Genomic DNA, 13,986 nt, shown 5'->3' on the forward strand with positions numbered 1-13,986 from the left:
CTGCTGAGCAGGGAGCCTGACACAGGGCTGGATCCCAGGACCCTGGGATCATGACCTGAGCTGAAGGCAGACACTTAACCAACTGAGCCATTCAAGTGCCCCTAAATCTATTTTATACATCGTGGATGGAAACAAAGAGGGATTCTCTGGAGAGTACAAATGTTAATAAATATATATTAATTACATTTTAGATATTACAAATTTATGCTATGTATATACTAATATATAAAATTATGTATATAATTTTATCCTACCTCAAATGACTTTTATTTTTATTTTTTATTTTTTTTTTTAAATTTTTTATTATTTATTTATGATAGTCATACAGAGAGAGAGAGAGAGAGGCAGAGACACAGGCAGAGGGAGAAGCAGGCTCCATGCACCGGGAGCCTGACGTGGGACTCGATCTCGGGTCTCCAGGATCCCGCCCTGGGCCAAAGGCAGGCGCCAAACCGCTGCGCCACCCAGGGATCCCCTCAAATGACTTTTAAAGAGTCAGGGTATAAACATGTATACATGCATATGATGATTATAAAAACATAAATAAATCTTACTAAAGAACATATTCATTATAAAGATACTTTTCTTTTTAAGAGTTTCATGAGTGCATTTTTTACTTCCTTATTCCTCAGACTGTATATCAAGGGATTCAACATGGGAATCACAGTGGTATAAAATACCGAGGACACTTTCTCCTGGATGAGTGACCTGCTGGAAGCAGGTTTGAGATACATGGACATGAGAGTCCCATAAAATATTAGAACAGCTGTCAAGTGGGAGCTGCAGGTGCTGAAGGCTTTGGACCTGCCCTGCATAGAGTGGATGTGGAGGATTTTGGAGAGGATGAAACCATAAGAAATGATGATCGTCAGGCTGGTGGCTACCATGTTAAATCCGCCAATGACAAAAATCAAAAGCTCATCAATATAAGTGCTTGAACAAGAGAGTTGAATAAGTGGAATGATGTCACAGAAATAATGTTTAATGATGTTTGGGCCACAGAAAGTCAGCCTTAATATACAACCTCCATGGATCATAGCATCAATCAAGCCTACTGAGAAGCCAGCAGCTACCAGCAGAGAACAAGCCCGAGGAGACATGATGACATGGTACAGCAGGGGGCTGCAGATGGCGACATAGCGATCATAGGCCATGGCAGCTAACATGTAGCACTCAGAAATGACAAAAATGCAAAAAAAAAAAAGCTGAGTCATGCAACCAGAATAGGAGATGGCTTTATCGTTGCATAAAAAGTCTGCCAACATTCTGGGGGTAATAACAGAAGAATAGCATACATCTAAAAAAGACAAACTACTGAGGAAATGGTACATGGGGGTGTGAAGTTGAGAACTCAACCCAATTATTGAGATCATTCCGAGATTTCCCGCCACTGTAACTGCATAAATCCCTGAGAAGAGGCAGAAAAGAGGCAGCTGAAGCTCAGGTTGGTCGGTTAGTCCTGAAAGAAGAAACCCAGTCACTGCAGATTGATTTCTTAGGCCCATTCTCTTCTGAGAAATCTGTAGAGATAAGAGGAAAAGAGCCAAATCAGGCAGTCAGAATCCTAGCCTGTCTCCGATTCCCTGTAGCCCAGGTACTTCTGGCATGAAAATGTGCAACTAAGGTTATCTTATCACCTTGGCACCACGCTTGTGCCTCCATTGATGTGCAGGGATTTTGAACCCCACACCCCCCAAGGCAGAACTTTGATAACATAGTAAGTAAGCATCTATTTAACTGTAGGTTTTAGGAACTAGAAATGAACTTTAGCAGGCTCTCCGGCGTGTCAAATTCTTTTAGCCAAGTATGAAATGCTTAACTCTAGAGCCAGAAAGAAGCCTAAAGACACAGGAGAGGCTTTCTAAAGCAAATCAGCCAAAGTTAAATAGGTTTCTTAACTAAAAAAATAATAATAATAATTAAAAAAAAATAAATTAATTAATTTTCTTAACTGCAAGATATTTAGGAATCTTCAAGAGAGCTAGGTAACACAATATTTTCCAAATTCATTTGATTGTAGAGTCTCCCACCTGCTTTTTAACGAAACATATTTTAGCACTAGTGTGCCTTGGAACCTTTTAAGAAACTGTGTTTTCATTTGCATGTTCGTTCTATTTTTAATCTAATCACAAGCGATTTCTAGGTAGGAAGTTTATTCTTCATACACTTCGGTAAAGTTGAATAACGGTAGAACAGCAAACCTCCTAAAATAACTTTTGCCTTCCAACTCTTGGGTGATCCTGTGGGCTAAGCCTACCCCTCTCACCAAGGCCTCTGAGCATGATTGAATGCTCTATAGTCAGCACTGCTGTTTTTGGCAATGCAAACAACCCGGATATTTGTGCTTCCACTGGAGGCTCCCATGTACTGTGTCCTATCTTTCACTCACACTTCTCTCACGAGGGGACAAAGATGGCACACGACCTGGAGTTACCTGCTTGGGGGCCAACCCAGCCCTTATCTCTGAAAAACTTTAAATTTTTCTTTCAGTGTTGGGCTGTCATAGAGGACTGTCTAGACTCATGTTCACCCAGAGTTTATACAGAGCCCTGCTCAGACACCCGGTTTAGCATTTTCTCAACCTGCCCAGCCTAGGACCTATCTTTCTGCCTGGCTCTTCAAGGAGCCGTTCATGTCCTCCTACTTTCAATCTATTACTGTCACATTAGGACGAAGCACACTTCCTTTGGCCACTTGCATTCTCAAGGATGCAGGTGCCTCCTCCCGATTTCCCAAATCAGTTGAAAACAAAGAAGCTTCATAACACTGAACGGCTGTTCTCCGAAGAATTCTAGAAATGCATGACTTTTGCATTTGCTCTTCTTCTCCCATCCCGAGGGGTAACATAGGGGAACCACGTGCAAAAGAGAGATTGTCCAATTGCACTTAGTCTGATGCTGAATTATTCCAGGATCTTCCTTTCCCTTTATCCCTTACCAATCAGCATACACAAGAATAGTCTGGTCACAGAGACCACAGAGAGAGACAGATACCAAAGGATATTCAAGAAGATACATATACTCAGTTTTGGCCTTAAATCTCTTCTCATGTGTATCTTCAGACTGTCCTGAACAACACAAGCACACTGAGCAGTCTGGCTACGTTTCTAATTGTCCCACATTTCCTCTAATTCCTACTGGAATCAAATTCACATGTCTTCTGTCCTGCCTCTATTCCTTATTCCGTTCCAGGGCCCTGAACCCTTCTGCCTTCTACTGCAGTTAGTTATGATTTTCTCTCCTGTATTTCCTGCTTTTCACACATTTCAGTGCTTTAGGTCCTTGCTACTCATTGTGCAGTCCACAGACCCAGCACCAGCATTATTTGGAAATTTGTAAGATCTGCAAATTTATGTACCATCTCAAAACCTAACCCATACCAATTAAGTCAGGATCTACATTTTGGCAAGATTCCCATAGGATCTGTGTGTATATTAAAGTGTGAGAAGCACTGTTTTAGATTATTGTCTCCTGGAGCTGAAATCATCATTCTTCATTCTTGTTATCTTCCTCTGAACCTCTTTGTTTGCTTCTTCTCTGCACCAGAAAGTGTTCTGGGAAAGATGGGAAGCCCATCTTTGGAAACAGCTTCTCAAGAATAACTTTCTTGGATGGAAGATAAAACTGTATTTTGCATTTCAGTATTTTGCCACCTATGTAGACTCAGAGACTTCAGACAGTGAAAGCTGCAGGTCTGATAGCTTATTTCAACAAATTGTATTATGCCTTTGTGTTGGCAGGAAAGAAATGTTATAAAGTCATACCTTAATCCACGTAGACATGAACAATGCTAACAGAGTGTACATGTTAGCATTGTTAACAATGTGAGCTCGCAATGCTAACATTGCCAAAAAAAAAAAATGTATTTACTTTATCTAATCGTCTACCAAATAGTAAGTTTCAGCTTTTAGGAGTTAAAACTTTTTAGGTTGTATATGGCCACTTTCCAAAATGATCTACTATACTGACTCAGACCTGATTCAGATCTCAAATACTTTCAGGAACTCAAAAGTAATTTAATAGCTTACAACGTGTTTTTAAACATTTGAATGCCCCACACAGTGCTATTAAAACTATCACAATCAAAAGTATTTTACAGCTTGGGCAGCAATGCCAGGTCAGCATTGCCCAATAGGAATACATGCAGTCATATGGGTAATTGGAAATTTCAGAAGTCCCCTTTTTAAAAAAAAAGTGAAAACGAAGAGGTGGAAGTCAGTTTTACTACTTCAGTTTATTTAACTTGATATATGTAAAATTTTCTCATTTCAACATGTAATGATATAAAAATTCCTTCTTTAAGGATCTATGTATTATGTTATAAAAATTCTAATGAACTATTTTATCTTATTTTTTGGTACAGACCTTTGAAGTTCTTAATGTGTTTTATACTTACAGCACTTCTAAAATCACACTAGCCACATTTGAAATGCTCAGTAGCCACATGTGGCTAGAGGCTACAGTATTGGGCATCACAGATCCAGAATTTTTTTTCTAAGTCTGACTTGTCAAATTTCCGTGACCCCTTTTTAACTAAGGAAATCATTAGCTCAGAGCTGGCAAAAAGAGCACTGAGCTATGAGTCATAAGATTTAGTTCAACCACTGCCCTGAGACTTACGGTGTAATATTTGACTCATAAATTCTCTTACGGGTTCATATTTTAATCTGTAAAAAATAAGTAATACTTTTAAAATTGTGCAAATTAAATAAGACATAAGGGTAAATACATTCTGTGCACTGTTAGGAGTATATATTTATAAAACTCATATTTTAGATGCTGGTGATTTCACAGATTAATTCACAGATTAGAAACAAGTCTTCTTAGATGAGGTAGGTGAGGAGGCAATGCACAGCTGAATACAAGATGAATGCCCATGTCTTCTGCCCTTTGTTCCTGGGCTCAGTGGCATGCAAACATCAGAACCTCTAGAGCTCCTGAAGATAATCAGCAGTCAATGTTAGAACATGTTTTAGTACCTATGCAATATGAACATTATAACTGTGAAACTCACTTTCCTCCTCTGAAGCCTTGTGCTGAGTGCCTCTTCTTTTTCCTATCCTTTTACATTAGGGATAGAGATGGGATAATTATACCTTTTTCTCCTTAAGTGTGTAAACAGCCACAGCAAACAAAGAGCAAGTTTAAATGAATTTGTGACTTCTAATCTCAGTTCAAGTATTATATGTCTGGAAAGATAAAGTAATCCTCTTGGGTTTCTTACCTCCTGAGGTTTAGCATATTTGTCTATTTGTAAGAACTGTCTCTGCACTGGCCTATCATCCTCTTTTCACATAAGTAAACTTAGCCATTTGATGTGGTCTAGAGTAATGCAATTAGTATGGCCCAACATTAGGAATTATTTAGAATATAATGCTAAAGAAATGGAATAGATTTTTTAAAAAGGTTATTATTTTCTCACAGAAATTCTTTTAATAGAAATATATACAGAAGTAGACTTTTAGTTTATATATATATATATATATATATATATATATATATATATATATATAAATATATGTGTGTGTGTGTGTCATATATAAAAGATTTATTTATCTGAGAAAGAGTGCTTATAAGTGGGGGAAGGGGTGCAGAGAGAGACTCTTTCAAGCCGAGCCCAATGTGTGGCTCTATTTCATGACCCATGAGATCACGACCCAAGTCAAAACCAAGAGTTGGATGCTTAACCAGCTGAACCACTCAGGTGCCCCTGGAACTGTATTTTAGGCATAACACTTCAAGTGTTGTAAAGATACCTGTTAACAGCCCATGAATCATGCATATTGTGAATGTTTAGTAAAATAAATCTCAGATAATCCTATTATGATGTGCTGTGTGTGGAGAGAGAGAGAGAAAGAGAGAGAGAGAGAGAGAGAGAGAGACTGCCTCACCATGAAAGTAGTTTATTTTTGGAAAAAAACTATTTGTTGAGCACCTGGCTGGTTGATGCAACTCTTGATCTTAGAGTTGTAAGTTTGAGCCCCATGTTGAGTGTAGAGATTACTTAAAAATAAAATCTTAAAAAAAAAGCTATTTGTAACTTGTTATACAAATATGTGGAGATGCCTGATTGCAAAATGCGCATGAATAAACATAACCCAAAGGCAAAGAGAAATGTTCAGATTATCTGCTATTCTTCTTTGTAATGTGGATAAGTCAAAGCTGACTCAGGAAAAGCAGTGTCTTTATAGTTAGAGCAGGAGTCCCTTCCAATGTGGAATGTGATCATCTAGGTGATTAACTGTGTGTTCTACTTTTTCACTGTTGAATCAAAGCTGAGCTGAGGCCTTATATATAACCAACCGTTATTTGACTTAGAGTAATCATTCCTGATTCATCAACATCTTTCTCTGATGAGCCCAGCAAATCATTGATCCTCATTTCCATACACGTAATTATATTATTTATTTTCCATCATTGGCATGTGGAATCAACTGGAATGATGCTACTGGGTACAGGTTACCCTAGGAGAGCATTGTCTTTAATTCTTAGGCAAAGGATACAGGATTTGGGGTATTGGGATCAAGTAAAATAACTAATGTGATAACCAATTTAGATGTTCCTTTGGAGATAAAATTGTAGATTTAGCTGACTGTGTACCCAATTACTCTCCCTTGCCTCCTCTGGGGAAGTTTCTATAATGAAATAAAACATGGAGATCAAGAAGCCACACAGAAATGTAAGTGTAAAGACAGAGAATGATTTGGATGCATTTCTATTATTCCTTTTCTCACTCTCCTATGGTTAAACACTAATATTCAGGGCGTTGTCACAACCCAGAGAAATGAGAAAATTATAAAGTCAGATGAGCTAGAATAAAGCCAGGACACTAGAGGTTGTTTTGTTACTTTTTGGTTTTGTTGTTGTATGATTTTTTGTTTTGCTTTTTAAACCCTTCTAAGCTAGAGTTCTTTTTAAAATGATTTTAAAAAGCATTTTATTTTATTTTTTTTAGAGGGAGAGTGCATGAGGTGGGTAGCAGAGGGAGAGAGAGGAGCAGAGGGAGAATGAGAAAAAGAATCCCAAGCAGGCTCCATGCCCAGTCAAAGCCCTATGTGGGGCTTCAACTCACAACCCTGAGGATATAACCTGAGGCAAAATCAGGAGTTGGTAGCTTAACTGACTAAGCCACTCAGGTGCCCTAAAGCTAGAGCCTTCTGAGGCATTTAGTTAGGGCACTTAGGTTCGGGCAGAACCACAGGACCCACTCACAGCCTTATACACTCTTGCTATCATTATCATTAGCATTAGAAATACCCTAATTGGGAGAGTTCCTGCCCCACCACTACCCAACAGTGGGAGCAGCCTCCACCAGGCATTGCTACTCCAGCTCTAACAGAGTTAAGGTCAGGGGGTGAAGACGTATTTTAACACTTTGCACGTTGTACTTTGCCAGGTGTTGATCCAAGAAATGCTAATGGTGCAGCAAGGTCTCACAGAGAGCTGTACTAAAATTAGATTTTTGGGTTTTGCTCCCTCCGATATCATAAAAGGAGATGGCCCAGAGTCAAATTTCACCGACCGCTCCATACTTCAGATTTTATACCTCTCTGAGGGTGGATAGAGCTTATTTTACTGGGTCAAACTCATCAAATAAAGTTTGTGCTTTTTCTCCATTTGAATTCTTCAAGAATTCTTGGTCTTGATATAAATACAAACTTGAAGATGGCCCCCATTATATCATCTTATGCGTCCAGATGTGTCTGCACTGCCCATTGCCCACAGACATTTGATGCAAGTACACACACACACACACACACACACACACGAAGTGAAGAAAAGGTGAATGGACTTGATATTTGTTGATTACCTATCCAGACATTTGGTAAACATTATCCCATTTGCTAGCAGTAAGTAGTCAATGAACTCCATATTATCCTTGAGACTACAAAGCTCAGCATGATTGTGAAATTTGCTCAAGGCCACACAGCTGGTAAGTGGCAGATCCACAAAGAAGCAAATCCACAAAGCCTTATCCCAGAGCCCATGTCTAGAAGGTGGCTGCTTATATTTGGATTTAGATAAAGAGAACTTTTAGTGTCTCCTAGAGGATTTAGCCACATCATTGTACTCGAAAAGCAAACCGGAAAAAATAAGAAAGAAAAGCAAACCGATGTGGAGCAAAGATTCCCCTCAGTAATAAAGCTGGCACACGTGGCTAGAAAAATATCTGCTAATCTTTTTTCTCAATGACCTCTTTAAAAAATACACCAGACTCATTATCTGCATAAATATTCAGGCAATTCATGAAAAAGAAGCCCCAGAAGTAAAGCCCCTCTCATTTTAGGATTCCTGGACAGGTAGGTTTCTTGTACTCCATCTCAAAGACTGATCTCTGTGGAAAGGGGCCAGAAGGATAAGGAACACATCTGAAGACCGGGTACCGCAACATTCCCAGGCAGTCAGTGCTATGACTACAAGAAATTCTTAAATGTTAGTCTGTTGAAGAATCTTTCTGGAACTTGGCAAAATGGGTCCGCTCCCCGCCCCCTACACTTCTGATTCCATAGATCTGGGGTTGAAAAAAATAATCTTTGATTTCAATAAGCATTCCAGAGGGGCACAGAATCAAGAGATCCTGGGCTTTTTCTCCATTTGAAAATGTCAAAAAGTCATCACCCACTTCTGTACTTCAGAGGATCCTGTCCTGGAAGCCCAGGCCCAACCCAAACTCAGGAGGACATCCCAGTGAAGAAGAGAATAGGGCAGCTGAGCAACAGGAAAAAATCATCTGAGTGGAAGTTTAGACACAGACCATAAACAAGTGCTGTGTAGATAATATCTGCTCATAAACACCACAATCACTACCATCAGGGCCAACAGGTAGAAGGGGAAATCCCACTTTTATACATGTGCTCCAGGGTTTCATATGGATTCTCTATGTCTTTCCCTTTAGGAAGATGTCAGGAATTGCTGTTTCAGCACAGGGAATAGCATACAGTGTTGCCTTGAATACATGTTCCTAGGACAGGCATCAGACAAGCCAGGTCCTCAGGATATGAGGCCCGTTAGCATATGGTCTCTCAATTCCAAACTGCAGTATTTCTGGTGGAGTTCGGGGAAGTAGCCACCTTTCCCTTTAAAGTGAAGGAAAACTCTTTATCCAGCTGAGAGTCCCAGAACAGTATAAAGAATTGCCCATTAATTCTTGGTCCTGGGAGACTGAGGCTCACAATGCTCTTGTTCTCGAAATTCTTGTTTGGATCATGGAGATGCCTAATCAAGCTAATAAGTGACATAGACACTGATTTAGATACATAGTTATTCCATTTTCCCTTATAGTCTCTGGAGTTCATTTTGTTTAGGAAAAGTTTTAATTGCCCCAGATGGGACTATGTTCAATTATTTACAAGTGAATACTGTAATCATGAATGCTACAATATTATACTTTCTACTTTCTAGGATACCTTCATGTGAGAGAACATTTGTGCACAGGTACACAGTCCCCAAAGGATTCCAATTTTTTAAATTATAACTGGACCTTACATTATTATCTGTCTTATGAGTGACATGATTCATGATTTGTGCCATATGTTTCTTTTGTGGACGCTTCTAATTTGATGGCTAATATGCATGGAGTGGATATTCAGAGAAAGAGAAAACTCACGTGGGCTCATTTTGAAGATATTTTAAGATCCATTCCTGTTATTGACTAGCTGCTATGTGGCCTTTGTGCAAGTTATCTAAGTAAGAGTTCTTATTGATAAGACAGACATAATTCTAATATGTTCTATCTGAATTTTAACTTTTTTTGAAGGTCGAATAATATACACAAAATTGTTTTATAAAATATAAAGAGATTATACTAATATATCTATTGAGTATTTTGGGAGGAATAATGAGGGCAAGGAATAAGGAGGGCACCACTGTGCCAAAGGCAATCAGGTGCATGATCCCTTAACTCCTCTGATTCCACCCATTTTTCAAGATGGGTGCCAGTATAATCCATGAAAACAAACTATGACAGGAGAATGTTATCACATACTTTTGTATATCAACACAATGGACTACTGTGCATTCATTTAAATTATCATTTTACAGAGTTTCTAAGTGCTCATGCTATTAGCTGCATATAGTACATTTTGTTTGCAACCATTTAGAACCATGTTGAACATGTGTCACTTAACCAGAAACTAGAAGGTAACAAGCATAAGGAAATTAGTTGCTGTAGTAAGATAATAACATTTACGGATTTTTTTTCCCTACATATTCTTTCACATGTTGCTCTCTTTTCTTTTTTGATTTCAATTTTTCCTTTCTTTTTAGTAATAATTCAAAATACTTTGTTTCTCACAATTTAGATGTCTTTGCCTTTCAAAAAATATTTATTTATTTGAGAGAGGAGGGAGGGGTCGAGGGAGAGAGAGAAAGACAGGATCCTAAAGCAGATTGCCCATTGAGAGCAGAGCTTCACACCAGGCTGGATCTCAAGGACCCTAAGATTGTGACCTGAGCAGAAATCAAGAGTTGGCCTCTCACCTGACTGAGCCACTTAGATGCCCCTCTTTGCATTTTTTTTTTTTTTTGCATTTTTTTTTTAAACAAACTTCTTTTCTAAAGTTTCTAAGTTATCAGAGACTAAAAAGTTTTGCTTTACCAAGATCTATGTTTTTAACTTGCTCTTGCAGTTAGAGAAGTAGAAGGGAATCGCACTTGATTGTCATACACATCCGTGGTTAGAGAGGATTCTTTCCCCATTGGGTCCTCTGATACATTTCATCTGCAGCAACAGTCTGCCAAAGAAAGACCAGTTTCTCATCCCTCAAGAGAACCAAATGATGGCAAAAAAATCACAGTGGAGGGGTTGAGATGGAAGAGAGAAGACAGTGGATGAACTGTGGAAGACAGAATTTGTATTAACAACTGAGGGGAGAAAACATCTAATAGGTAAAACGTAAAAATGCACTGGTGATTATATAAATAGAAATCATGTATCTGGGGGTAGAGATGAAGAACATAAACAGCTAAGTCCTCCTTTTCCAATACGTTTCTAACACCATAGGTCAGATCTTGGAGGTACTGCTTCCTTACTCACATGTCCCCCTCCCAGGACACTTCAGGGTGGAGAAAGGTGGAAGCTAGGGTATGTCTAATCAATGTCAGGGCATCATGAATTTCAGTGGAAATTCATCTCCCTGACAAATCTTGAATACTGTGTGACAGGTACTATTCCAAACACTGAGGATTCTATTAGTGACAAAAAAAAATATGTCTTATAGGAACTTATGGTCTAGGAAAAATACACATATATACAAAATATTTTAACATTATGTGACAAATAATTCCAAAAGTATTCACAGGGTGGAGCAGAAGTACAGAAAGGAGACATTAATTGTTATGTATAATATGTATTCAAAGGCTTATTTCTATTAAAAAAAATGAGACCCGAATGTGAATGATTGAATGAATGATAAGATTCCCTTCCAATACCAACACCACAAAGATATTGTCCAGTCTAGTGAGAAAGAAGGTACTTACCTACTCTTTGGTCAGATTTCAGCCATGCAAATCCTAATTACTGAATGAAGACACAGATCTTCTCATTTCCTTTCTCTACAGTTTTCATATCCCACACAGAGATTTACTATCCCAAACATGAAGGTTACTGCTTGAGACATGGAGCAAGAACAAATAAAATCATCTCATTTAAACTTAAAGTTCAAAAGAAGAAAGTTAATTTCCCACTAAAAAAAAATGGCCAGTTACTGAGGGTCGCTGGAAGAGATGGAGGTGGGGGGATGGGGTAACTGGGTGATAGACATTAAAGAGGGCACATGATGGAATGGCCACTGGGTGTTATATAAGACTGATGAATCACTGACCTCTACCTCTGAAACCAATAATACATTATATTTAGTTAATTGAATTTAAATAACATAAAATAGGGACGCTTGGGTGGCTCAGTGGTTGAGTGTCTGCCTTTGGCTCAGGTCCCAGTCCCAGGGTCCTAGGATTGAGTGTCACTTTGGGCTCCCTGCGAGGAGCCTGCTTCTCCCTCTGCCTGTGTCTCTGCCTTTTTTTCTGTGTCTCTCATGAATAAATAAATAAAATCTTAAAAAATAATAATATAAAAGATTAAATTAAAGAAAAAATGGTCAGGATACAGTGACCTTTTAAATAAATAAATAAATAAATAAATAAATAAATAAATAAAAGGCCCATTAGGGGCAGAATGGGAAGTAGAGTGCAGGTCTTTTTTTCCTGCTTTATAGCATCCTTTGCTATAAGGATGTGCTTTGATTCACACAGACTATTCAAGAGGTTCCTCTTTCATTCTTCTCCATAATTTACATATTACAAAGAACTAATTCCATAGTGATGTAACAGAAAACTTGGTAGAATTTCTTTTAAAAAATATTTTAGGGATCCCTGGGTGGCGCAGCAGTTTAGCGCCTGCCTTTAGCCCAGGGCCCGATCCTGGAGACCCGGGATCGAATCCCACATCGGGCTCCCGGTGCATGGAGCCTGCTTCTCCCTCTGCCTGTGTCTCTGCCTCTCTCTCTCTCTCTCTGTGACTATCATAAATAAATAAAAATTTAAAAAATATATATTTTATTTATTTATTCATAAGAGACAGACAGAGAGAGGCAAAGACACAGGCAGAGGGAGAAGCAGGCTCCATGCAGGGAGCCTGATTCAGGACTCGATCCCAGGACCCCGGGGTCATGCCCTGAGGTGAAGGCAGATGCTCAACCACTGAGCCCCCCAGGCGTCCCCCTGGTAGAATTTCTAAAGTTTTCTCTCTGAAGAGAACAAAGGGAAGATATGCATGGAAATGTTTTACATTTTTCATTATTATTCATAGATGTATCTTAGAGGCTATTATATTCTCAAAGGCCCTAAAACTGCTTGAGCATTCAGAAACTGCTTAAGTAATACAGGTAGTGACAAATCACCTTTGTTCCATAATTCTTCACTTTGAGAATGTTTCACACACTACATTGCTCAACATTTCTGTACTTTCTTCAATTTCTTGATGACAAATAAGTTTGACCACTTATATATATATATAAATATATATATTTAGTGACCGTTTGGATAGTCTCTTTGTGACGTGTCTGTTTCATATGTTTAACACATTTTCCTACTGGAAAACTTTTCTTTCTCATATTTATTTATAGCAGTTCCTTATGTACGCTGGATATTAGTCCCATGTCAGGGATGTGTATTTTCAAATGTCTTCTTTTATCCAGCAATAGGCTTTCTCTTTGATATGAATATAACTAAGGCTCTCTAGTGGAATGAGAGTATAAATGCTTCTGGAGGTCATGAAGGGAACTTCTTTAGTATAATAGCCCACAAATGCAGGAACAGAATTCTGCTGTGGTTTCTTGTCAGAAGGAAATAACAAAATAGCAGTCTAACAAAAAGTGAAATTACAAGGGTGGTGAGAAAAAGCCATATCACTCAAGTTTGAGTACTTAGATCCCTCTGAGCAGAAACTGAAAGAGGTATAGACAGGTCAAAAAGGAAAGACCACCACAAATGAGGCAAAATTCTGAGTCCAGGTCTCTGATTGTCACACGAAGTGGGGATTATAAATTCAATTTTGCAAATCTTTGCCTTCAGTCATCTCCTCACCAATTCTGAGAAGCCTGGTTTGAGGTCTAGAGTAGGTTACATAGGGTCCAATGGACCTGGGGTCTTTCAATGGATACACTTTTATATGTGTGCTTCAAGTTTGGTAATACTTGCCTTTAATAACATTTTTTTTTGCAGCTTATTGTAACTTATTATAGCAATGGTAAAGCATATTGCCTTGTGATACTGGAATTTCTACATCAGTAGTCAATCCTCTTGGAGGAACATGAATGACAGTGGTTAGAGCTCCCCATTGGAAGGGAAGAAGCTCCTTTCTGCGTAGGCAATCCTGAGAAGAGGTCTGATGGAGGAAAAGTGATATGAAAATGTGAGAAACATAGCCAACAGTTAACCCTTCTTTTGTCACATCCCTGTCTAGGGATATGCACACCCATGTTTCAATGGT

At 38.7% G+C, this 13,986-nt stretch overlaps 2 protein-coding genes across 8 annotated transcripts in view; both read right to left on the minus strand.

The window, feature by feature from the left end:
• Positions 1 to 13,986, minus strand: part of LOC140631154 (olfactory receptor 6M1-like) — a 42,915-nt gene that overhangs the window by 27,667 nt on the left and 1,262 nt on the right. Inside the window, exons 2-5 of one of the 4 annotated variants that reach the window (XR_012028801.1) lie at positions 13,695 to 13,881; positions 11,478 to 11,604; positions 10,597 to 10,834; positions 2,040 to 4,936 (exon numbers count right to left, since the gene is read on the minus strand). The gene's annotated coding sequence lies outside the window, so the exon portion shown is untranslated. Of the gene's footprint in view, positions 1 to 2,039; positions 4,937 to 10,596; positions 10,835 to 11,477; positions 11,605 to 13,694; positions 13,882 to 13,986 lie in introns of those variants that run through there. The other 3 variants (XM_072822461.1, XM_072822462.1, XM_072822460.1) reach the window with 3 other exon arrangements.
• Positions 331 to 11,608, minus strand: OR8D4 (olfactory receptor family 8 subfamily D member 4). Of its 4 annotated transcripts, none has more exons than XM_072822467.1 (3): positions 10,597 to 10,733; positions 1,953 to 2,030; positions 331 to 1,520 (listed from the first exon to the last, which is right to left on the minus strand). In XM_072822467.1, exon 3 carries the CDS (start codon positions 1,503 to 1,505, stop codon positions 570 to 572), a length of 936 nt encoding a protein of 311 aa, XP_072678568.1. In that variant the 5' UTR covers positions 1,506 to 1,520; positions 1,953 to 2,030; positions 10,597 to 10,733; the 3' UTR covers positions 331 to 569. The 4 variants fall into 4 exon arrangements, with proteins under 4 accessions (XP_072678568.1, XP_072678569.1, XP_072678570.1 ...); XM_072822468.1 differs by having other exon boundaries at positions 1,953 to 2,033; positions 10,597 to 10,698; XM_072822469.1 differs by lacking the exons at positions 1,953 to 2,030; positions 10,597 to 10,733 and adding an exon at positions 11,478 to 11,608 and having other exon boundaries at positions 334 to 1,520.

The sequence above is a fragment of the Canis lupus genome, chromosome 3 (assembly GCF_048164855.1).
Source record: "Canis lupus baileyi chromosome 3, mCanLup2.hap1, whole genome shotgun sequence".
Classification (NCBI taxonomy): domain Eukaryota; kingdom Metazoa; phylum Chordata; class Mammalia; order Carnivora; family Canidae; genus Canis; species Canis lupus.

Excerpts from the sequence above, each read along its gene's own strand:
- OR8D4 (XM_072822467.1), bottom strand. The coding sequence starts at position 1,505 with ATGGGCCTAAGAAATCAATCTGCAGTGACTGGGTTTCTTCTTTCAGGA.